This window comes from Eupeodes corollae, chromosome 2, assembly GCF_945859685.1.
Source record: "Eupeodes corollae chromosome 2, idEupCoro1.1, whole genome shotgun sequence".
In the NCBI taxonomy this organism is placed as follows: domain Eukaryota; kingdom Metazoa; phylum Arthropoda; class Insecta; order Diptera; family Syrphidae; genus Eupeodes; species Eupeodes corollae.
The window spans coordinates 126,070,397-126,094,617 of record NC_079148.1 but is presented as its reverse complement, the minus strand read 5'-3'; the positions used below and the strand labels follow the sequence as shown (position 1 = coordinate 126,094,617).

Genomic DNA, 24,221 nt, shown 5'->3' with positions numbered 1-24,221 from the left:
GAGTAAAAAGAAAAACAACTTCAAAATCAAGGGTAAAAAAACACTGATATGTTACGAACACTTCACTTCATAGTATACTATACGAGTATGTTTATCGATCCCGACAAAATCGAAAGGTATAAGGCAGATACTGTGTACACCTCGGTTTTTGAAAGTTTGGCGGAACAAAAATTTAACACTGAAAACGGAATGAGAATGACCTTAAACAAAACAAAAAAAAGTTAAACTAAAACAACAGAACAACCGTGTCAGACCAGAACCAGACGCAGGCTTTGAGTGTGCCTATTAAGTATCACAGCCGAATGATGAATGAATCCAATAGCAGGTTTTGTAGTTTCAATTGAAAACTTTATTTAATTCTATGAGAAACACACATCAGAATCAGCAGCAACTCAGAAAGCTTTTACGTTACCCAAAAAATAAATAAAAAAAACACCAAACAATGTGCTGCGCGCTTTATGCTATGAAAACGAAACATAGGAATCAATGTGCGCTCTTGCCGCGAGAGTCTCGAGTCGAGACGTTACGTTGAAAAGTGACGTCTTTAAAAGGCTTTGAATTCTATGTTTTTTTTTTGGGGGGTACCAGCCAGCATACATTTTATGGGTATTGCTTTTTGATGAGGGGCTTACGTCATTGTTACAAGTTTTTGGCTTTTAGCTTTTGATGATAATGATGATGTTTGATTATAAAATGAATATAATTTAAGAACTTTTGTATGAAAAGTTAAAGAAGGGGTTATGCTGCAGAGCACATGTGTAATGAGGCTATAATATGTAGCTTCCCCCCTTTAAACATAGTTTATTATTAGTTTATATGAAATTTGTATAGTGTGCATGTCTGTTGGTTATGTTGGCCTGGCCATGTTCCGAATGAACAAGGAAATTCAATTGTTTTTTGAATAATGCAGTGTTATAATATAAATGTAAAGGAGGAAGGTTGAATGGAATTCCATCACTAAACTCGTATGATGAGCAGCTATAGTGCGTGAAGTGCATGCGATAGGCATAAGAAGGTACAGACAGACTGACAAATTTAGGTCGAATGTTTTTTTTTCTTTTCTTTTAATTGAAAACCAGTTGTAGAAATGCATTGTCTGGAACGTGTCTTGAATTTAACTTTTTTTTTAACTTTTGAGTCTGAAGTCTAAAGAAACGACGATGGTCAATTAAAAGTTGTAAATACTTCTGGAAAAAAGTTTTACGTTGTAGAAGGAGCCAATTATCGTTTTTTGAAAGACTTGGCCTTTAATTTTAGTGGAATTTGGAATAACTTAACATTGTAGACGTTTCAGAACAAATTGAGGACTGATTTAAATATTGCTTTTATTGAAAATAAATTTAAGAGCTATTATCCGATTTGTGATTAAATACAAAGGAACGTTAAACGTCAAACAATTTAAAAAAATTACCATTAATCGAAACCACAAGATACACATGTTTCTTAGAACAACTGAACTTTTTTGGACAGTTCCTATTATGTTTATATTAGTTCTATCAACTATTATGTAGAAATTTGACAACAAAAATTTTGAAGTTTCTTACAACGATATTTTAAAGTTTCTTCAAAACTGGTTTGAAAAGTTTTTCGAGTTTCGAGAAAACTTAACACGAGGATTGCTACTTAAATATCTAGCCTACTAATGAAAAAACAAAGAATTACGATTAAAATTGGTTTTATTGTTTTTCTTTTGAACCAATTTTCATAGCACTTTTTCCACTCCGATTGAGATACCTCCAAAACATAGTTTTTTAATGCATCAAAAGCTTCGTCAGGTGTCGAAAAAACGGTGTCAGAGCATTTTTTTGAATGTGCGGGAATAAAAAGAAGTCATTGGGTGCCAAATCAGGACTGTACAACGGATGACCCATTAATTCGATGTTTTGGCTGGTCAAAAATTCCTCTGTTTGAGCCGATGTGTGAGAGCTTGCATTGTCATGCTGCTTTTTTTTGAATTTCTCCGATGACTTCTGGCAAACAAATCGTCGTTTAACATTCAGAATTGACCGACTTGTGTTGCTCTAGCGCTGCTGCCGCCACGTAATACCGAAGAAACAGGCAACCATTTGCTTCGATGTGCTGCTTCGCGAACAACTTTTGGTGGGTTTGGCTCATCTTGGAAGACCCATACAGTCGATTGCTGTTTTGTTTCGGGCTCATACGCATAGATCCATGATTCGTTACCTGTGTAGATATTATACACAGCCTTTAATACACCTTGACCGTATATTTTCACCATTTCCTTGGACCAATCGACACGAGCCTTGTTTTGAGCGTTTGTCAGATTATGCGGGATCCAACGGGAACAAATCTTTTTCACGGCCGAATGTTCATGTAATATCTTATTGATGCTAGTCACACTAAAGCTCAAAGATGAATCTATCTCACGATATGTAACATGTCGATCTTTCTTTATCAGTTCATGCACAGCGTCGATATTTTGTGGCACAATAACCGACTTTGGACGACCTTCACGGAATTCGTCGTGGAGCGAACGACGACCGTGATTGAATTCGTTATACCAGTTTTTTACAGTGCTATAAGGATGGTGCTTTATTGTTGTAGAAAGAATTAAGCACTCTTGTCTTGATAATCCACGTCGAAAGTTATGAAAAATAATCGCACGAAAATTTTCACGAGTTAATTCCATTTCTTGTCCGCGATGCATTTTTCAAGTAACTGTCAACAACACAAATCGCATTTAAATGAAAAATGTACTGTATAAGGTTATGGTTAAAAATGTCAAACTTTCAGTTAAAAATGGCAGATGGCGCCTGGCAAGACTTACTGTTAACTAAGCCAGAAATATCAGTAGCAACCCTCGTAGGACTTACTTTGTAGCAAAACTGGTGTTGAATATGTTTAATAATTATACTGTAACATTAAACTTAATTCACACAAATAAAGATTACTCACAAAATTTAAAAATTTGGTAAAAACTCAATTAATAAAAGTACGTATACGCCTAAGTGCATCATCTACTATTTTATTAAACAGCTAAAATAGTGTCAAATTTAAAACAATTCAAGTTTTTTTGTATTGCTTTTTAATCTAAAGAAAGACCGTTTTGCAGTTATCAAATGCATTGTTTCTTCTATAAGGCTTAAAATTTAAACTTTAAGGATTCTTCAGTCAATTTTTAGCAATAATGAGATATGTAAATACGTTTTTGCAAATGACAAAATCTATAAATGATCTCAAAAGTCTAATTACTAAGTTCTTCTATTATTAATCTTAAAATGTTTTCACAGTTTTTTAGATTTAAAATAAAATATCTAAAACCACAAATAATAGACTTAGGGAGTCTTAAAAGAATGGCGACAGAGTCTTAAAAGAACAGTACAAATGTAGACTCAACGATGGCATGGACATTTTGAATTGAATAAATACTGATGAATTGGCGTTCAAAATTCTATCATTTTATTTTTAATAGAATAGAGTTTTTTCATAACAACGCTATTTTGTTCAACACACAAGAATTGGGTGGCGCAACAGTCCGTTTCAGAACTAGGGCCTAGTGACTCACAACTCTCAACTATTCCTGTGTGCGAGTACTGTTGTCAGGGATGGAAGGGACCCACAGTTTATATGCCGAATCCGAAAGGCTAATTTGAGAAAGCACTTTTTGATGACAGGAATTACTCTTAGAGAATTTGTCAATTCCTTGCAAGAGGCAATACCCGTGAATAAAAACTTTAGGTGGCATAGGCAGTGATCGAACGCAAGACCTCTCGCATGACAGTCCAACGCACTAACTATCATGCCACGGGTACTAACTTGCTGTACATTTGTTGATATTTTCGAAATCTTAAGTCATTGTAGAGATAACGTTTTGAAATTTAAGGACTTTATTATCGGTCACTCCATTGCAATCGTCTGGAATCATGACCGGAGTGAGTGGAGAATATTCTTTTTTGGTCTTCCTAATTTAAAAAAAAATTCCTTGAGTCACAATAATTTGCAGCGCTCTTGGAACTTAATATTTAGTCCATCAAAAAATCTCAAATGCCCATTTGAAGAAATAACAGAAATGAAAATCCAGACGTGGAAATAAAACTTGGCTCTTATGATTTCAAACAATGCTGAATATCTCATAAAATTAGAAAACATTGCTTAGAATCAGAAATTATACCCTAAGAACATTTAATTTGTTTTCAAAATGAGTGATACGAAAACATTCTTATCCAACAGAATTTCAAACCTCAAACGTTACTTTTCTTCTTTTTTTTTAATCTCCATATGTACAAAATTTTAGCTAGCATCTTAATATGCAGATAGAGATTTCTTTTCCAGACAAACTGATGTCATCAAAAATAATAAAAAATGATTTATTGAATATCTTTTCCATTTTTTCACCATTTTTTTTTGTTGGCTTTCTTAAAAAGGTTAGGTCATTGGCATTGTCAGTTCCTACATTTTTTCTGTTTAAATACAATTATCGATTAAACAACAAATGTTGCTGCTTATTGTGTTTTTATTTTGAGTGGTTACAAAACGTTTATATTGTTTAATTTGTATATTACCTACATACATAGGTATGCATGTCCCTATGTTGTTAATGGTGAATACTGTTTAAATTTTTGTTGATTTTGAAAAAGTGAATGACAAATCACACGGAATTTACTTTCAATGAACTCAACCTAGAGTAAAGTAAAAAAGTGGAAAAAACAAAGTGCTTAAAGCACAACAGATTCGAAAAATCGTTTGTATATTTTTAACCTTTACAAAACAAAAAATAGTTTTTAGAATTTTGTTTCAATGTCGTAGTTAAAAAGAAGAGCTTTTGCATTTTATTTAGAGTTTGAGTTGATAACTTTTTCTAAAGTTCCTAAAACATGAAAACATTGACCGCCCATTTATAATATATTTTGTATCCTTTTAAAGGATGCAATCCGCTAAACTAAATGGCTAGTTTTTGAAATTATTGGCATCCAAACGAAACACTGTATTTCAAAATAAAGTATAATCAAAATTCTTTGTTCACATATACTATTTGTCTTTAATAATGTGGTTCAAATACTGTAAGTTTAAAATATTGTGTATCAAAATATTTAGTGAAACACTGGATTTTGTAATACCGCTGAATAAATATAAGCAGAAGTGACAACGAGTTTAAACAATGTTAAATAGAACTAACAAATATTTTTGAATCCATTAACCAATTACAATTTCATGATTTACATCGGTGACCATGACATTTACTGCCTGTTGAAATCTTTAATAATTTTTTTTTTTTTAATTATTAAAATCTATTTTGAAATACAGAAATTTGACAGTTTTCAACATGCAGAAATTGGTTACATAGTTTTTGAACACAGTATTATGATACATAGTACATTATTTCGACCCCAATCAGAAAATAATTTGATTGCTTAGTCTGTACGACGGGAAGCCAGCAAGCTTGGGATCATAGAGAATAGAAAACCAACAAGTCTCAAACAGAGTCCCTTTGTACATCAATCGGAATAAAAGAAGTTTCGAATAAGTTTTCGAAAATTAGTACTTATGTATGTGTGCCAATTACAATGAGTGCAAATAAATTATTTATCAAAAAGTTATACAAGACTTATGTGAACGATTTTTCCTTCTCCGAAAAATCTCAACCCTTAAAACTGAAAAACCTGAAAACATTCGAATTCTTTTATTATTTATTTACTTCAATCTACGATCCACAGATTTCGCTTTATAGCTTAATATAATATATACAATATTTTAATAAAATATAATGTAATATAATATAATATGAAAAGAGTAATTTAATAATTAAAAGCAATTTAGCGGTATAGATGTATAACTTTTGAAAGTGGATTGTTCAAAATAATTTACAAGTAAACAAAATAAAGTTAAGAAGAATTTTGAAGTAAATTTAAAACAAGTGTCTTGAACTGATATCTAGTTAAGAACAAATCCAAATTTTCATAAAAATAATTAAATATTTTACAACAGTGAGATATTGGCTCTCGCTACCCATAATTTGTAGAATGGGGTATTTCAAAAATAAGCTGCCTCATTCTCAAAGTTCTACTTGGTGCATAGATATTTATTAAAGAAATTAAATCTGAAGAATCAATATCATTACAGAGAATGTCACGAACAAATAAAACACTGAACATTCTTCGCCTTGACTCAAGAGTTTGCATTCCAAGCATTAAACAACTACTCCTATAATTCATGTTACTATTACCGGTCATTGGAAATGCCTTCAATGCGTACCTTAAAAAGTTTTTCTGAATTTTCTCAATCCTATCTATCAATTTTTTTGAGTCTGGATTCCAAATAAGGCAATTATATTCCAGCAATGGACGAACAATTGAGCAGTATAACGTTTTCAATGTATACGGATCCTTAAATTCGGAAGAATTTCGTTTAAGAAAACCAAGCATAGAGTTTGATTTAGAAGCAATATAGTTGACATGGGATTCAAAAGATAGTTTTTCATCGAATATTACACCTAGATCTTTTGATTCACTAACCCTACGTAACTTAATCCCATCAATGACATAATCCAATATTATTGGATTCAATTTGTGACAGAAAGAAGTTAAAACAGAACACTTTGATATGTTTAAAATCAAATCATTATGCTTACACCAATTTTCGATGTTATATAAGTCTTGTTGGAATGTAAAACAATCACTTATTTTGTTAATCACCTTGAATATTTTGATATCGTCTGCGAATATAAGACCTTCAGATATAGATAAAATTGATTGAAAGTCGTTTATAAAAAGATCAAACAAAGGTGGACCCAAATGACTTCCTTCAGGAACACCGGATAGGACTCTTAGTCACCTATTTTCCAACCAATAAGATAAGAACAATACCATTTTAGTAAAGTTCCATCAAAACCATATGCTTTTAATTTTTTAATTAAAATTAGTTGATGTACTCTACTGAAAGCTTTGACAAAGTCCGTATACACCACATCAATTTGGCATCGCTTTTCTAGTGCATTAAAACACTTGTTAGAAAAACAAGCCAAATTCGTGGAGGTTGATCGGCCACTGAAGAATAAATGTTGGGAATTGAAATATGATAGCCAGTTTGCTTATTGGACAATAGTTTATTATATTCCTTAAAAATGGGAATGGTAGTGGAAATTTTACGCTCATTTAAGAAAACATCACAAGAAAGAGATTGATTGTAGATAAATTGAAGCGGAGAACTCAAAGTTTCAAAGCAGTGCTTTAAAACAATTGGAAAAATTCCATGACAATCTGGATGAATCGATGGTTTCAGTTCACGCAAGGCAGAACTTACATCATCAATATCTAAAAAGATATGACAGCAGTCAGTCATTGGTAATAAAGAACTTGCGTCGTAGTTATTACCAATAACAACATCAGAGAAGTTGTAGATATTTTGAAAATTATTATTATTAGATGTTATTATTATTAGATGTAACATCATTGTAAATCATAGACAATGAAAAACCAATTGATTTCCGTTTTAAATTAATAAAATTCCAAAAACATTTGGGATTGAGCTTGAGATTTTGTTCAGTTTTTTGAACATAACTACTATAGCAAAACTTGGACAGGAACACATACTCTTTCCTAAGGCGAGAATATAACATGAAATCTATTTGGTTTTTAGATAGTTGATACTTTTTAAAAGCATTCCTTTTAGCATTTTTTAACTTACGCAACCTTACATTAGACCACGGAGGATTGTTGTTTTTGAAGAGATCAATTTTTGCCATTGGAAATAAGGTTTCTTATACTTACGTTGATAAAATCATATGGTTGTTCTAAACCTATCACATATGAGGTAATCAGTAGCGACATTAGAAATAAAGCTATAGGACACATAATTAAAAATTACGTTTATTTTAGTAAACTACTTAGCTGGGTTTTTTAAGAAGGACAAAACGAACGTTTGGCTAATTTAATTTATAAAACAAATAATTTTTTTTTGATGAACTAAGGACATAGACAGTTTCAGTTTTCAGAACGTAGTATTACATCTGAATAAAATTTCATAGATCTTATGATCGAAAATTGCAACTCTTAAGGAGATGAAAGATTTGTCTTTTAACACGATGTACCAGCAGGTCCATTTATTTAATTGCAATAGAATAATCTTGATTTAAAACTAGAAATTCCATTTAAACATGATTGATTCGCTAAATTGATAATTGTATATTTGAAGAATTAAGCATTTGCATTACATCAGAAAATTACCATAAATTATACATCGTGATCCAAGTGGCTATAACAAAAAGTCACTTTTTGCGGATCAATTATGTATTCCAACCAACAGACACTGCACAACAAACTTCTGATTGCTTCCAAAATTGTTATATTCAACATATTACCATTCGCTAGTCTGCATCAATGAAACAGTGAAAATTGGCGACTTGCCATCCAAGCCTATCAAAAATTAGGCTTAAAACCTGCTTTTAATGCAAACCATCTGCAGCGTTTATTTACCAATGCCAAGAATTAAAGTTAACAAGTAAACAACTGAAACTCATTTAAACACAATAATATTGTTAACCCGCAAAATAATAATAGTTAATTGATTTTATTTGTTAAAATCACAGCCTTGCAAATTTTAGTGTAAAGATTGTGATAATTTGTTAAGATAATATTCAAAAAGCATTATGCGAGTAATACGAAAGCATTATGTTTTTGTTAACACCTTTGCACGCATTATAAAAGTCTTCTTACTCAATAATTAAAAATGTGCATATTTTTGAAATTTAAAATACAGAAATATAGTATATTGCTTACCTCAATATTTACAACACAATTGTTTAGTTTATTAATAATATAATATTTGACTTAATGATTGCAATATTGTTTTTTAAACAAAAATTAACTACATAATTAAAACTAAATTACTCTGTGAGCCCATAACCGAATTGAATTATTTAATTTTAACACGCACTACCAGTTTCTAGCTAAGACGTTATTTGAACAAAAAATAAAATATTTAAAACATTTGACAAAACAAAAATAACACAAAACTACAAGAAAATATACGAATCAAATAAAAAAAAAACGAAAGAAAAATTGTAGGTATAGAAAATTGAAAAAAATGTTTATTTAAAAAAAATATATATATTATAGCTCTTTTCTACATTCATGTAAAAGTAAATATTTATTACAATATAACAAATATTTCTTAAAATGTTTCGTCAAATGTTTACAATTTTATTTATTCATCACAAATTATTTTACTTTATTTTTAAATTTTTGTTTGTAAAAAAAAATACAAAAATACATATTTTATATAAGGCACAAAATTATAAAGAACTTTAAAAAAACAAAAGAAAATAAAGAGAAAAAGAAAATATAATACTTTTCGCTACTAAATAAATTTTACATTATACAACTTTTTTAAAATAATTGAAAATCTTCTCTAGCCTCGATGTCCTACAATTGACCAATTGATATAAATGTCTCAGTGTTCGAACGAAAAATCGATACAAGATGAAATTATCTAAAAAGTTCAAAACATCTAAAACGAAATCGATAGCGCGTGCTATGAAACGTGTTATAGGCCCACACTGGCAATTGATGTGTACAACGAGGTCCAACTCACCTTTTGTGGCATTTAAACAGCCTGCAGACATAACGGTGCCTGGTGGGCCGCGCAGAACGGAATCCAAGCAGCGAATATTATCGCGACAAGTTGCAATGATTTCGGCCTAAAAAAATAAAGACCCCAATTGTAGCTAAAGAGTTCTCAGGATAAATTACAAACAAAAATCCTTACATAATCCTCAGGTCTGAGCAAATGACTTCGGATTTTCAATGAGCGTGTATCCTCAAGGCGATTCTTGCTTTGAGTCAATAAGTTCCTCATCTCTTTTTCATCATCTGTGTGCTCTTCGCTGGATGACGATGTAGCCGGGATGAGTTTTATGGACTTCTCTAGATTGCGTGATGACCGACGACGATCGTCGGCTCGACGGCGCCTTGAAGAAGTGTCACTCTCCGAAGTGCGACGAAGGCTCTGAGCAGAATGGCTCATTCCGAAATCAAGCTTACGGGTGGCTGAGTCGACTCGGGCCATGAAAGAGAACTTTTCGTTGTTCTTGGGTGTCAATGCGTTGGCCGACGAAGACAGACTCGTTGTCGGGCTGCGAATGTTCTGGATAATGTCATCTAAAAAATATTTCAAAATTATTAATACGATGATGGGAAGAAAGAAGAAAAGAATAAATGCTTACCTTGACATGATTTACGTCTAACTTCTAGGTTCTTACGACGACGTTCATATTCCAATTCGAGGGCACGACGACGTCTCGCATGATCAACGCTACTAACAATTGTCTCCTGTATGACAACTTTCGCTTCGTTTTGTTTCAACGAATCCATCTGTGGTGGCGACATGGAGTCCAAATTGTTAGCAGCCGATAGAGAGGAGCAACAATCCGATTGCGAATCAAGGAAGTTGCTAAAATTAAAACAAAAAAGGTTAGCTTCTGAGCTTGAGTTCAATATTTATGATTAAATTACCGATAATCGTCCCCGAATTCTAATAAGCGTCTAGCAGCATCTGAATCAAAACCTTCGGAGTAATTCTCAGAGTTATATTTCTCTTGATAATTGTCCCAGGCAGTTTCCGAGAAACTACTATGATGATCCTCGGTTCCAGTAGTGTATTCTGCAAAGGAACAAATGGAATTGGTATACTTAAAATATGTACATTCCAAGGGAATCAAGGGTGAGGCTAGAAATCTTGGAGAGGAAACGATTTCAAGCTTCACACTTGCTTTAGAGCAACATCTATGAATAATGGTGAGTGCAATATTTATATTTTGTACCTCGAACACTGGGCACTGGTGTCGCAGCTTGTACAGAAAAGAAAATGACAAATATCACATGAAGCATAAATACACACACATTTACAATTTATGGGGACTTAACATACCTCCTTGTGGATCCTCCTCGTTCATGTAGGTGGCCAATGCAGCCAATGATCCTAGTTTATTCTCATTGGTCATGTAGGCTGTAGTGTAGGAACCAACTCGGAAATTTGGCTTCATAAGAGTTTGTTCTTCACCAGCTTCTAGATTGCTTTTTGGCAAATTAAGCAACGCAGCTGTAATCTCCTGTACAGTCTGTCCAGATGACAGAGATTCAGTTTTCTTAATTTGCAACATTCCATCCGAGCCAGATTCGTTCTTCTTAGCCAGTTGCTTCTTCTTGCGGATTTTCCGACGTTTAAGGGAATTCTTGCTTTCAGTATTCTTAACGCTAATGTTGGGCTGAGAGTCATTCCTTTGACGACCTGGCGATAGACTATCCAAAGCCGATTCACTGATTGAATGTGTGGCTAGACCAGCTTGGCTGGCTTGAGCCTTAGAACCTATTTGAGCATTTGCCTCTGTCAGTTGGGATAGACAGGAAACTGACCATGGTCGGTCGTTTTTGCGACGATTCTGACGTCGCAGCACCTTTGAAGTGGCATTCAAACTCTGATTACTACCAACTGTTGGAATGGGTTCTGCAGACCCTCCAATGTGTTCAATCGAGTTGCCATAGGAATTACTTCCCCCGGTAGTTTGCATGCAAGTAGCAACTGAATCTGTGAATCCCTCGGACGAATCGGATCCTCGTGCTACTGAATCGGTTTCTGAAGCTTCTCCGGAAGCTTCACAATCTGTTGTTGGAACAGATGATACTTGGGGTTCTTGTTTGATACAAACTGGTTGGTGTTCCAACCATTCCTAGAATAAACAAAATATTGATGATTAGGAATTGTTTTTAAATTTAAAAAGAAAGTCTAATACCTCTATTCTCTGCTTAGCTGGTCCTGGCATTATAACTTCACGCTTCTTAATTGTTGAAGAAATTTTAACAATGGAATGCTTTTGCTGTTGTTGATTTTGCTTTGTTGGTGTCTTCATTGCATCATCACGAACTAAATGCTCCGCGCCGAGTACAAGTTGCTTGATTGATTCATGCGATACTTCCTGCGCGTTTCGTAAGTAAGTTGAATGAGTGTGGTGTGAGTAAAATATGAAAAGAAGAAAAGAGGTGGGAGAAAAGATAAAGTTAGCAAAATTCAATATACGTAAAATATAAATAATTCCATTGTTTTTTTTTTATTTATATGTATTATAAAAAAAGGTTAACAGAAAAACTGTCAGCCGGAGCCGATAAGATGGCACGAAAAAAGTCTTATCTGGGTTTGTATTATTTTTGATATTCCAGGGAAACTCATGTTGGTCATAATGTAAACATATATGTATCTTTTGGGTTTATCTTTTTTTTTCAAGCTTGATATCGAAACAAAACAATTGCATTTCAATCAAAAATTGTGGAGGAAACAATAAAAAGCAACAAGTGGGGAGTTTTCGAAGTACTTACGAACGAAAAAATGGAAAACAGGGTATCGATTAGGTGAATAACTGATATTGTAAATAAACTTTTAAATTACAAGGTTTATAGGTTGCCGTTTTATGATATGAGGTGCAATCTATGAATGACGAGGAAGTTTGTTTTCAAATAAAAATTTATTAAATATTTTGTTTCTATGATTAGAAGAGATAATAAATAAGATAGGCACAAAGTTATTTTGCTTACGTGTGCACAATCAGGAATATTTAAGATAAAAATAACAAAAACGAACAAAGTGCACTTGAAAAAGGTAGAAAGTCTGAATATTAAAAAAAGTTGTCATGTGAATTATGAAGGTTAAGCTTTAAAGTAAATTGATAATATGGAGTATTCGGAAGCAAAAGACGAAAGGTTCAAATTTAAGACTTAAATAGTTTTCATTCAACACATTTAAAAACTAAGCCAATTAACTATTTCTCAATCTTTTGGATGTCATGAATATAGACTCTGTTTTGAAAATATCCATTTTTATTTGAAAACAAGTGGAATGTCTGCTAATAAAATATTGGAATGCACTTTATCCTCCTCCATATCTTACTTTAAAAATTTAAAACATTTTTTTTACAACTTTATTGTTGCTTATTTTTAATTTCAATTAAAATTGTTGTTTTGGTAAACATTTTAAAATTCACGCAATCGGAATTTTTGAAAGTAAGAAAAATTAAATTAATTTTAAAAATACATTTCAGCGCCTAAATAACTTCTGTCTCTAGCCCTTACACATTTACTAAATCTTGTTAATTTGTTAAAGTGTCTGCTCTATAAGTTTGTCGTAAAATAAAATACCTCATTTTCTTGGGTAAAGCTTATATTAGCAATTCTTCATCATCTTCACCATCGTGCGTGCGTCGTTTCGTCTTCGACACTACATCGCATAGGCCATAATAATAACCCAACGACCGTCCTTGATTAAATATGTATTTTTACTTACGGCAGGCAAAAAAGATAACTCAAAAGTGCAGTGAGGATGAATTTTAAAAATAAAAACTAAACAAAAAGCTTTCTTCGGATTGCATTTTATTTCCATCTTATGTTAGCAATGCGTGAATTTTTAAATGTAGTCTACACACAGTGGGGTAGAACGTCTTTAAAATTGAAATAATTTTTGATTTAAAGAGTATTTATCTTGGAAACGACTTTTACGAAGTTTGTAAATTATTTTTTGTCGATTATTATGACAGATAAAGCCTTAAGGTATCAAACAAACCATTTAACGATCTTAAGTTCATAAAACTTGGGGTTTCGTCACAGCGATATAACTGCGAAGAAACGACTTTGAAATTCTGATAGAACTTGACATATGTAAGAAACGTCAATTTTCTAATATTCTATCTCTTTCTTTAAAGACGACTAAATTGATGTTTTTAAAAAATCGTATTTGTATCATAAAAACGACTCAAAAGATTTTAAAAATTCTTCAAAACTGCTCTTTTTGTGACACTTAAAGTCTTAAGGTATCAAACAAACTATTTAACGATCTTAAGTTCCTAAAACTTGGAGTCTCGTTACAGCGATATAACTGCGATGAAACGAAATGAAATTCTGATAGAACTTGACATATGTAAAAAACGTCAAATTTTTAATGTTCTATCTCTTTCTTTAAAGACGACTAAATTGATGTTTTGTCTATTTTTAAGAAAAATCGTATTTGTATCATAAAAACGACTCAATAGATTTTAAAAAATCTTCAAAACTGCTCTTTTTTGATGTTTGAATAAATTTTCTACCGTAAAGTTTTATAATTTTCATCTTTAAATATTAATATAAAGCATTCTTATGGTTTGTTTGACTCTTGGAGTTGCCAATCTAAGTTCCGGAAGAAACGGAACATAAATTTCAAACTATGGTGGACGTGGACACCACTTCTTAAAAGGTGTATGCACAATATTTTATTATTTGAAGATTTTCAATGGGGCACATTCATAGTCATATTTTAAACCCGAGTCTATTTGAAATGGAGTCTAAATATAACATATATGTAGGTTAGACACAGCTGCTATTACTAAAGAATTTGCCAGCTCTATTTAGTTAGAAACAGGTGTAAGGCATATTTTATTTCAATTTTGAAAAATTTCACTGAAACCTATACAAAATGGCTTGCAGAGGGTAACAAAATAAATTGCGTTAGCTGTAGAGCCAAAATCTTCTTTGGAACCCTTTAAACTATTTTGTTTGCTTTTAGTTGACAAATTTTATGAAGTCGGGCTGGTGGTTTTATTAGTAAACATTTCATTGAATTTCGATCTATAATATTTAGAAGGTCAATCATAAACTGGACAGGTTTTCTTTCTCGAATCAATACCTTTCATACAAATCTTCTTCATCTATTTTAAAGGGATCTAATCGGGTTAAGTAAAGCTTTCGTTTTTAGCATTCCAGTATCCAGGAAAATATCAAAATATTGATGCTTAAGTCTTTTGACATTTTAATTTTTGTTTTTAAATTTTGAAATTAAATGTCTCATAACTTAATTTTCTCAATCAGTTCGTTTATTTTTTGGACGTTTAATAGATTTAGAAACAGCTTAAACATAGATTCCGTCGTGTTTATTTTTAGACTTCAGATTATCGTTTTAAAATGGATTTAAATGGTCTATCAATAACATAAACTGAAGTTTAATTTAGCAAAGACAAAAACAGAACTTATCAAGTCTAAAAGAAACATAAAGATTGATCACAGCAGTTATAAAACAGAGAAAAGACTAGAAAGAAGACACTGACAATGTTTGGGAAGAATTTTGCCTGGTAAAGCATTCCACATTCGTGTAGTGCGGCTTTAAAAAAAATCTCTTTACTTAACATTACTTCTAATATCGTGTTCAATGGTAAATTGATGAGCATTTTCAGAATGATTACAACTGGAATTATTTCGGTCATTTAAAGAAAACAATACTTTTATGTTGTGCTGAATTCGAATCTTGCCTTCAAATTTATCCACCACATCAGGTTTTTAAAATTTGCACCTTAAAGCATGGCTAAGACAACCAAAGCACATATCTTTACAAAAAATTGTATAAATCTTTGTATTTTAAAGTTTACAATTTAAAACATTTTAAATCTTACTTAGTTTCTGGAAATTCACATTTGTATGAGATGATTCTATATGAAATTTTGAGGAAATTTTAGATATTAATGTTTTGAACAGGGCTGAATTTAGAGGCCTCGGGGCAAAAAACGAGCGGAGGTCCCCTCGCCCAAATTATATTTAAAATATAGTAAACCATTTTTTTTCACTCCAGTTTTTCAATTAATAATTTCTTGTGAAACCAAGTACTTTCAAAACTAAATACATTCCCAATGAATTTTCGAGGTTTGGGAATGTAGCTATGAAATTTTGATTTTCGAGAATTTGGTAGAAAATTGTTCCGGGGATTAATGTGTTCCATAGTCATTTTCCTTTTTGTAGATAGATATCGTTCCCAAATGTTGTAAACAAAGCGGTTTCGAGACCACTCATCTTCTGTAGAAGGTGCGTTGCTTCATTCTTAACGATGTCTTTTTGCTCTTTAATGGAAGATATGCTGGTTAGAGCTTTTTCGGTTTTCCGAATAGCCATTGACTAAGGCTTTTGTAGCTTTAGTTCGACAAGACCAACCATTGTCGCTGAGTTTTTCAAGACTAAAAACTGGCCGCTTTTTTTCTCCGATAATTTCTCAATCAGTATTAAACGTGTACGAATTCTGCACGAAATCAAAGAATCGAAAAGACAAGAGTTAGCAGCTCCCTTTCCCATAAATTTAGATAAAGACCCCTACAAGGTACGAACACCGATAAATGATTTTTCTCAAGAGCCTCCATCCCCTTGTATCTGCACTCATGTTTGCAGCATTGTCATATGATTTTAATATTTCAGAAACTGCCTGATTGGAGAGAACAAATATAGATCAAGGGTCTCTTTTATTTAAGATTAATATAATTAAATAATCATGTATGAACAAAGTACTGCAGGCTGTAGGTAAACACCAAAAACAAAACTACATATCAAAGGAAAAGATGTTTACTAAAGTTTAATAGTTGGAGTTTGAAACAAAATATTTCCGAAGTCTCTATTATCCATAAACGGAGGGCTCGTTGCATCCGCACCGGTGACAAATAAGTTTTGGGGTTACTTTTTAGTTCTGATTGTGAAGCCGAACTTTAATTTTAACTATTTGCTCAAATTTAAAAAAATGGTGTTTTCAACATTATTGTAAATTTTGTTTTAATTTAAACTGCGTGCCATAAGGTTAGAAGCAGGCATTTTTGAGAAGTAAAGTCGATATTTCTCCCGTTACATGGTGGATTAGAAAAAAATAACTATAGTAAATGAAAGACTACTTTGTTAACAACAAATGTAAAATTTGAGAATATTAGAGAATTAGCTAGCGGATCTTTTATGACAAATTGTAAATTGAGTCGAAAATATGCGAAAATAAATCGGGTCATAAGATTAGAAGCAGTGAACATATAAACGTTGTCTTGTGAAGTGATTTCATTTTGTTTTCGGTATAAACGGTGCATTGCATAAATTATTTGTTGTTTATTGAGTTGTAATAAAAATGTTTGACAGTGGAGGAAATGGCAAGAATAGATGTTTATTACTCTGAAGGTCTTTCATGCCATGCTATAGCCCGAAAAATAAATCGAAGTGATCATTGTGTCAGCAACTATTTAAAAAATCCATCGTCGTATCTAAATAATTATAAAGGAAACACTTCCTCTGCCTTAACACGAAATATACTTAGAATAGCGTCAAATTCATCTTTATCGGCAGCTAAAATTAGGGATAAAGCTAATGTTAAGGCCAGAGCTGGGATGTGCAGAATTCAATGACTACAAATGATTGGCGGAAGGTTATTTTTTCCGACGAAAAAAAATTTAACCTGTTATGTTATGATTATAATTATTATTTCCATGACATGAGGAAAGAGGAGCGGTTTTTGAACCGTCACCATAGCAGAAAAGCAGGCGTTATGGTCTGGGGCTCAATTTCGTTTTATGGCACTATAGACTTGGTAGTCCAAGATAGTAAAATGACTGGAAAAAAACCTACAAAGCCTTGCTGGAATCAGTATTCCCCAAAATTACCGAGCTTTTTGGACCAATTTCATGGATTTTTCAGCAGGACAACGCTCCGATACACACAGCCCGAGAGGTAAAATCCTTCATTGCAAACCAAAACATCTACTTGCTGCCTTGGCCACCATATTCCCCGGACCTTAACATGATGGAAAATGTGTGAGGCTAGCTTACACGTAAGGTGTATGAGGGAGGGAAGCAATACGATGACAAGGAAGCGCTTATTCATTATACTTGGAATCTCTTTATAAATCCCTAAAAGATAGAATTTTTGAAGTTATTTTATAGGCTGGTGGCGGCACACATTATTAAATATTTAATAAAACCCAAAAAACTTAAACAAAATATGAATAACTACATTTTATTTTCATTTATTTTATGTGCTTCTAATCTAATGACCCGATTTATTTTCGCATATTCTTGACTTAATTAACAATTTGTCTTAGAAGTTCAGTTAGCATAATCTCTTCTATACCCAAAATGTATGTTGTGTTGCTAACAAAATAGTCTTTCATTAACCATAGTTATTTTTTTTTAATTCATTATGTAACGGGAGAAATATCGATTTTACTTCTCAAAAAACCTGCTTCTAACCTTTTGACCCGCAGTGTATTTCAAAAACTTTTTAAAATAGAATTGTTTAGAACTGAAAACTTACTTCGAATCTGTTTTGCAATTTTTTTTGTTGAAAACGGTTTTAACTCAAATGGTTTAGCGGTTCCTTCGGAATTTTGTAAGACAGAAAGAAGTTAGAACTTTTTATGAAATACTGTAAATATTTCAACAGAAAATCTTAGAAAGGGATTATAGATTTGCAAAAACACCATTTCATGAACTTACATATCCTCAAAATTCATTATATATGCAATTTTTCGATTTTTAAAAAGTAAAGTCTTTAATTGATGCCAGTAACAAAAACTTGTTTTAGATACAAAAATTCTTAATCTCAGAAATCCTTAATACTGCGCGTAGAGTAGTACGACAAAGCGATGCAATGCGAGTCTGTAGCAAAGTTCTCTCAAGCTTATACCACAAAAAACTAAACTTTCCTGACCACTTTTTTAAGCGATTTTGTGCGAAATGAGTTTGATTTGACATATGACTATTTTAATTGTGTATTCTATAAACAAAATAGGGGGAATAGAATACTTAGAAATCCTCTTAATTTAAATCTTAGCTTGAAAAAGTCCACTTACATACTTCCGAGTTAGTCATAATTCAGAAGTATGTAAATACAGAGTAAGTTAGTCAATGATTCAGAAGTATCTATTGTCTGATACTTAAATTTATCGCATGTCTAAACTAAAATTCACAAACAACTTGTTGTAACGATCTTTCGAAATAAATATTGCCATAAGCAAAAAAATATACTTGAGTTCTTTCCTCATTCACATACTAAAATTTGTATTGCATAAAATACAAAATCATACCTAACCAACAGAAGAAAAAAATAAACAATAAAATATAAAATAAAATGCATAGTTATTTTTAACAACAACAAAATCAACAACAAACAAAAAGGCAAAAACCTTCTTAACGTCTACTTTCGAAATATATAAATTCAATATTCATAGCATCACGATATTTCACCTCACCGAATGACATAATAATCATATATTTTTATTTATTTATTTTTTCTTCTTATTCCAGCAAATTGGATCAACATGAAATGCATGTGACAAATTATTACCGGTGCAGTATTATTATTATTTTTTTTCAAAAGTTTATTCTTCACAGTCACGCAAAATATTTCAAAAAAATAAAATAAAACAAAAAGTGCATTTGTAGATAATCCACAGAGCTCTTAAGTCTGGAGGATCAAGACGACGACGACGACTACGATGAATAAAGCAAAAACAACAACAAAAAATAGATATCTCTAGCCCCGCAGAGCCTAGAGTGCACGCTCTTCAAAGATTTAATATGCAATTTTTCCATGACGCCAATATTGCCAGAAGTCAGCCTCTCAGCAGCAGCCAGCAGGCAATAATGTTCAAAGTCACGTTTTAGCCAACTTACTTGAATTATTCCCATAAATCTATTTGAACAAAATAAAATCTCAAAAAAAAAAACAAAAATATACTAGAAGGTAAGTATAGATATAAAAGTATCTACAAACATAAATAGGTATCCAATTTAATTGAATTGATATAAACTAAACACTGACGTCATAGAAACAGAAACAAAAATAAAAAATAAAAACAGACTTACAGGTGGTAAATTTTTAAACAGACTTAACGGTGCACTGTGGCTGTGGATTGTGGTGAGTAATATTAAAAACAAAACTTAAAAAAGTCCTTGAATTGCTTAATAAATTAATGAGATACTAATACCAAAACACACACCACCACACCACCGGTTGCAGCAAATAGTAGGGAAAAATAAATAAACTTTTACTAATTACTGATGGAAAACCGTTATCGATCATTAATTTCAACGGAAATGAGAGTAATTATTTATTATTTTCTGATAAGAGGTAAAATACACACAAATATTTACTCAACACACTCACTCTGAGATGATGGGAAAGTCTTTTGCAAACAGACTTAGAATAAAAGTTAAGACAGAAAGAAGACGGTTTGCAAAATTAGCTACCTTCTATAGATTTTAAATCATTATCGTTATCGATCAAGAACAGATCAACCAAAAAGGAACGTTAAATTAATTAAATTTAATTATCTGTGTGGTAGATATTATTGTGACTCATAGAAATTCACCTGGCACTGGAGTTGAATTGTATTTTCTTGTGAAAATTCACCTCAATTTGAAAATTCTTATGAATGTTTATTTTAAAACTTTTTCTGTTTTTTTGGTTTTTAATAAAACACGGAAATATCAGTGAAATATTAAAAAGATTGTGTAAATTCCCGTGTGAGTAAAGAATTCAAAAAAGTTCTAAAAATATATTTTCGAACAGAGCACAACGTTTTGCGGCGGCTACGACGACGACGATATGGTGCTTCGACGACGACGATACGTTCGATAATAGAACTCAAAATACTGAACTCTCCGCCGCCACTCGGTTCGTCTTCGCTGTATTATTGCTATGGAATGAATAATATTTGCATTTGCGAAACATTTTTATTTTATTTTGGTTTTTTGTTTTTTATTTTACTCAAATTGAATCACATATAGTGTGTATGTGAGTCGTTGGTGTTGTCTTGGTGGAGGGAATTTTGAATTTCGATCGAATACAATGAAAGTTTAATCAAATAAACTCAATTAATAACTCGATGATAAGATAAAATTATAATACAGACACACAAAAATAAAAAAGAAGGAACGAAAAGAAAAGACGAACACTCAATAAACACCCTGTGATACAGTTTTGTTTTTGTTTGGTCTGGTCTTATGGTCACATTTGAAAGGAGCTTTATCTGGACTAGAAGATCAAACATAGTTTCCGTATCTTTTATCGTATTGAAATATACAGACAGGCAGTGTTATGGAAGATTAAAATAAAATCCCAAACATAAAAAAGGGAAATTCCCTTAATTTCATCCCAACGAAATTACAATATTTTTTGTTTGTTTTGGTTGACAAATTTTGAACGAAAGGGGTTTTAAGTTTTCTTCTCCTCAAATAATGTTGTAATGTAATAAATACCATCATTGTATATACAAAGTCTCTAGTTCCTTCATGGAACACGAAATTTTAGTACATTGACAGATGCACTGGTGGCGCTAGTGATATTTACACTATTAAAATAAGTACATGACAGCTGTCCAGGTTCGTTCGTTCCTCATTACGAAATGACTACATTGGATTGTAAACGTAATGTTGACATTTAGTCGGTATATTGTTTTAAGATCACAGTGAATAATCCAGAAGTTTATAAGATTTTATATAAGTTATGTCAATTTTGGAGGTATTTAAAACTGGGTGGAATCGGCTAAGGTGATAGTTGACTATCATTTTCATTCCGACTGTGTAAGATGATTCAACTCAATTCAATTCTATTGAACATTTTCAGATTCGATTCAAATTGTCAAAATTTGTAGTTGCGTTGGTGCAATTTTTAATTGATTTTTATTAAATATGTAAATAAAAGTATCAAATGGCTAATTTTGAATAAAATTCTTACTTTTATTGCTTTTTTCGAATGTCGTAAGCTTTGTCGGTCACAGAAATGTGTTTTTTTAAAGAAAAAAAGTGAACTAAGAAAATTTTCCAGTCGTTTGTTTGTTTGAAAATGACTATCACATTTTTTTAGTGACAGATTTTTAGGTGACAATTTGACTATCACCTTACATAGATCAAATTCGATCATTTTGATTGTCATTTATTAACAATCACTTTAAGCGCCACCTGTTCTTTAAATTTCTCATTAAAATTCAACAATACATAAAAATATATGAAATACACTTATCAGTTATTACAAATTATGTGAATTACATATCACTAAAAATTGGTTGAAATTTGCAAATTTAAAAATAAAAACTTTTTTTCTTTTTTGTACAAAAACGTCGAAATCAATATTTTGTTGTCTTTGACATTTCTCTATACATTCTGAAAACAAACACTGATGATTGCAGTAAAATAATAGAAACGTATTAGTTCTGTTCACCGAGATTTTGTCTAGATCGGAACAGCACAGTTTCGTGAGAAACGTCAGATCAAGTTAGAACAGTCAGTTAAACGTCAGTTGTCAAAAAAAAAACAAAACAAATTGCAAATTATGTGAATTTTTCGTTTCTCGTTAATGTTTTTCATTTTGTGTGTTTTTACAGTGAAAAATATAACTTTATTTTATTTTTTTTTAAATCACGAGAAAAAAAACACAAAGCACAACCAAATCAAAACATAAACAAAAAAATGACAACTTCGATTTTGACATTTCTCACGAGTCTGTTCGAACCTGATCTGACTCAAAAGCAGGAACAGAAAATCCTAATCTTAACTGTTCTAGGTTTGTCAATGAACGGGAAAGTAGAGCAGTTCAGCACCTCAATGAACAGCAAAAAGCTGTACTTTTCTGTCTAGAGCAGTCCAGCACAGCGTCAGTGAACACAGCTATTACTCAATCTAAATTGAATACAACAATTCTAAAAGATTGAAAAGAAAACAAGCTGTCACTTTTGACACTAACAGATTCGTTAATTTACATGTTAGACGCGCTTTTTATATTTTGACGTCTCATCACTAGACACTAGAACCTTCTTAATTGTAAATAAGAAAAAGCGAGGAAATGAGGCAGATATTTTTAAATTAGAAAAACGAATGTTGGGAAAAGTGTAAAGAAATTTTGTTTAAATGTCAAAGAAAATGTCTGTGATAAACTTTGTTATTTCGAGTAAAATTAAACGAAACTAGAGAAAAGACAACGGCGCTAAATTTTAATTGATTTATTAAAATGTTAAAGCTATTTTTAGCAATTTGCCAAGCTCTAAAGACGTTTTATCTAATATTAAACGATTTTATCTTTTTACTTTCTCTTGACAATTAAACTTTAACTTTTAGGAATTTTGATAAATAAATATGAAATCTGTGCAATTATTCTTAAATGAACAGTCGATGGAATGGTCTAGTTTACAGTCGGGAATTTCAATAAAAAGGTCCTTTTAAGCTTGTTTCCTTAGTTTATTTTCACGAACTGTCACTATTAAGACACGTTCAGATACCAGATTTTAATAAAAGGGAATTAGCAATCCATTTGTTATAAAAATTAAAAGAAAGGTTTATAATTTTGGAGTCTCTTAGTAAACTACTAAATATTAAGCGGTTTGCTAATAAGTAAAATTTAAAGCCCTTAAAAATAGGTTTTTGAACATTTTTCGTCCATGTCTATGTAATGGATACAAATAGTGTTACCAAAAAGACACAATTTTTATTAATAACACAGAAAGGAAAATAATTGGAATTTACAATTTTTGTGTTCATAGTTGAAAAAAAGTTTTACATTATTAAAATATCAATTAACGAACTTTATATTTGAGATGATTATAACAAAAATATATTATCCCGTTTGTCAGTTTGTCAAACCTTAAGGGCCCCATGCACATGAGAGTGAACAACGAATGAACGAATAAAAGTGATTTTACACTTTTACACACGTCAAAAAGCCAATTTCAAACAAAAACATATTTTAATCATAAGAAACCAATTGACACTATTGAAAGGATCATAAAATGTGCATTTTGTTCTTTAAAACAGGAACATTTTGTAAAAACAGTTTGGTAGTAACGAATTGCAGTTTGGTTGTAACGAACTGTCAAACTCTATTGGCGTTCCACATACAATCCACACTGCAACGAATAAATTGTGTGAAAGATCATGGTTGAGGAAAATATGGAGAAAAGGGTGATTCAATCCGTAGCTGTCTGACAATAGAAATAAAGCTCATGTGAAAGAAAAGTCAAAATATGCGAACATCCACAACATTTTGGAAGTAACGAATTTCAGTTTGGTTGTTACCAACTGTCAAACTTTATTCGCGTTCCACATACAATCCACACTGCAACGAATAAATTGTGTAAAAGATCATGGTTGAGGAAAATATGGTGGAAAGGGTTATTCAATCCGTAGCTGCCTGCAAATAGAAATAAATCCCATGTGAAAGAAAAGTCAAAATAGGCGAACGTCCACAGTTCGCAGTTCGTAGCTAATATGCAAGATGCTTTACAATTCAAATGTCATTAAGCTAAGGGAGTATCAAAAAATTTCTTTAATGGCAGGGAAGTATTGGTTTCAGCAGATACAATTAATCAACAATGAATTTGTATGGTTTTTAGTTCGAAGTTTTGTCAATTTGATTCAAAAATTTAGAGTTAATAAACAGACCCAATTTAATTTAATATTAGTTCTGTTT

At 31.7% G+C, this 24,221-nt stretch overlaps 1 protein-coding gene across 3 annotated transcripts in view; it reads right to left on the bottom strand.

Moving 5' to 3' along the window:
• LOC129944487 (klarsicht protein) overlaps positions 1-24,221 on the bottom strand; it is a 466,409-nt gene that overhangs the window by 26,386 nt on the left and 415,802 nt on the right. For 2 of the 3 annotated variants that reach the window (XM_056053943.1, XM_056053945.1), the window contains 7 exons: positions 11,747-11,929; positions 10,885-11,683; positions 10,778-10,804; positions 10,470-10,617; positions 10,181-10,407; positions 9,724-10,115; positions 9,550-9,655 (listed from right to left, as the gene is read on the bottom strand). In XM_056053943.1, coding sequence (XP_055909918.1) covers positions 9,550-9,655; positions 9,724-10,115; positions 10,181-10,407; positions 10,470-10,617; positions 10,778-10,804; positions 10,885-11,683; positions 11,747-11,929 — 1,882 coding nt within the window. The remainder of the gene's footprint in view (positions 1-9,549; positions 9,656-9,723; positions 10,116-10,180; positions 10,408-10,469; positions 10,618-10,777; positions 10,805-10,884; positions 11,684-11,746; positions 11,930-24,221) is intronic. The other variant, XM_056053944.1, reaches the window with a different exon arrangement.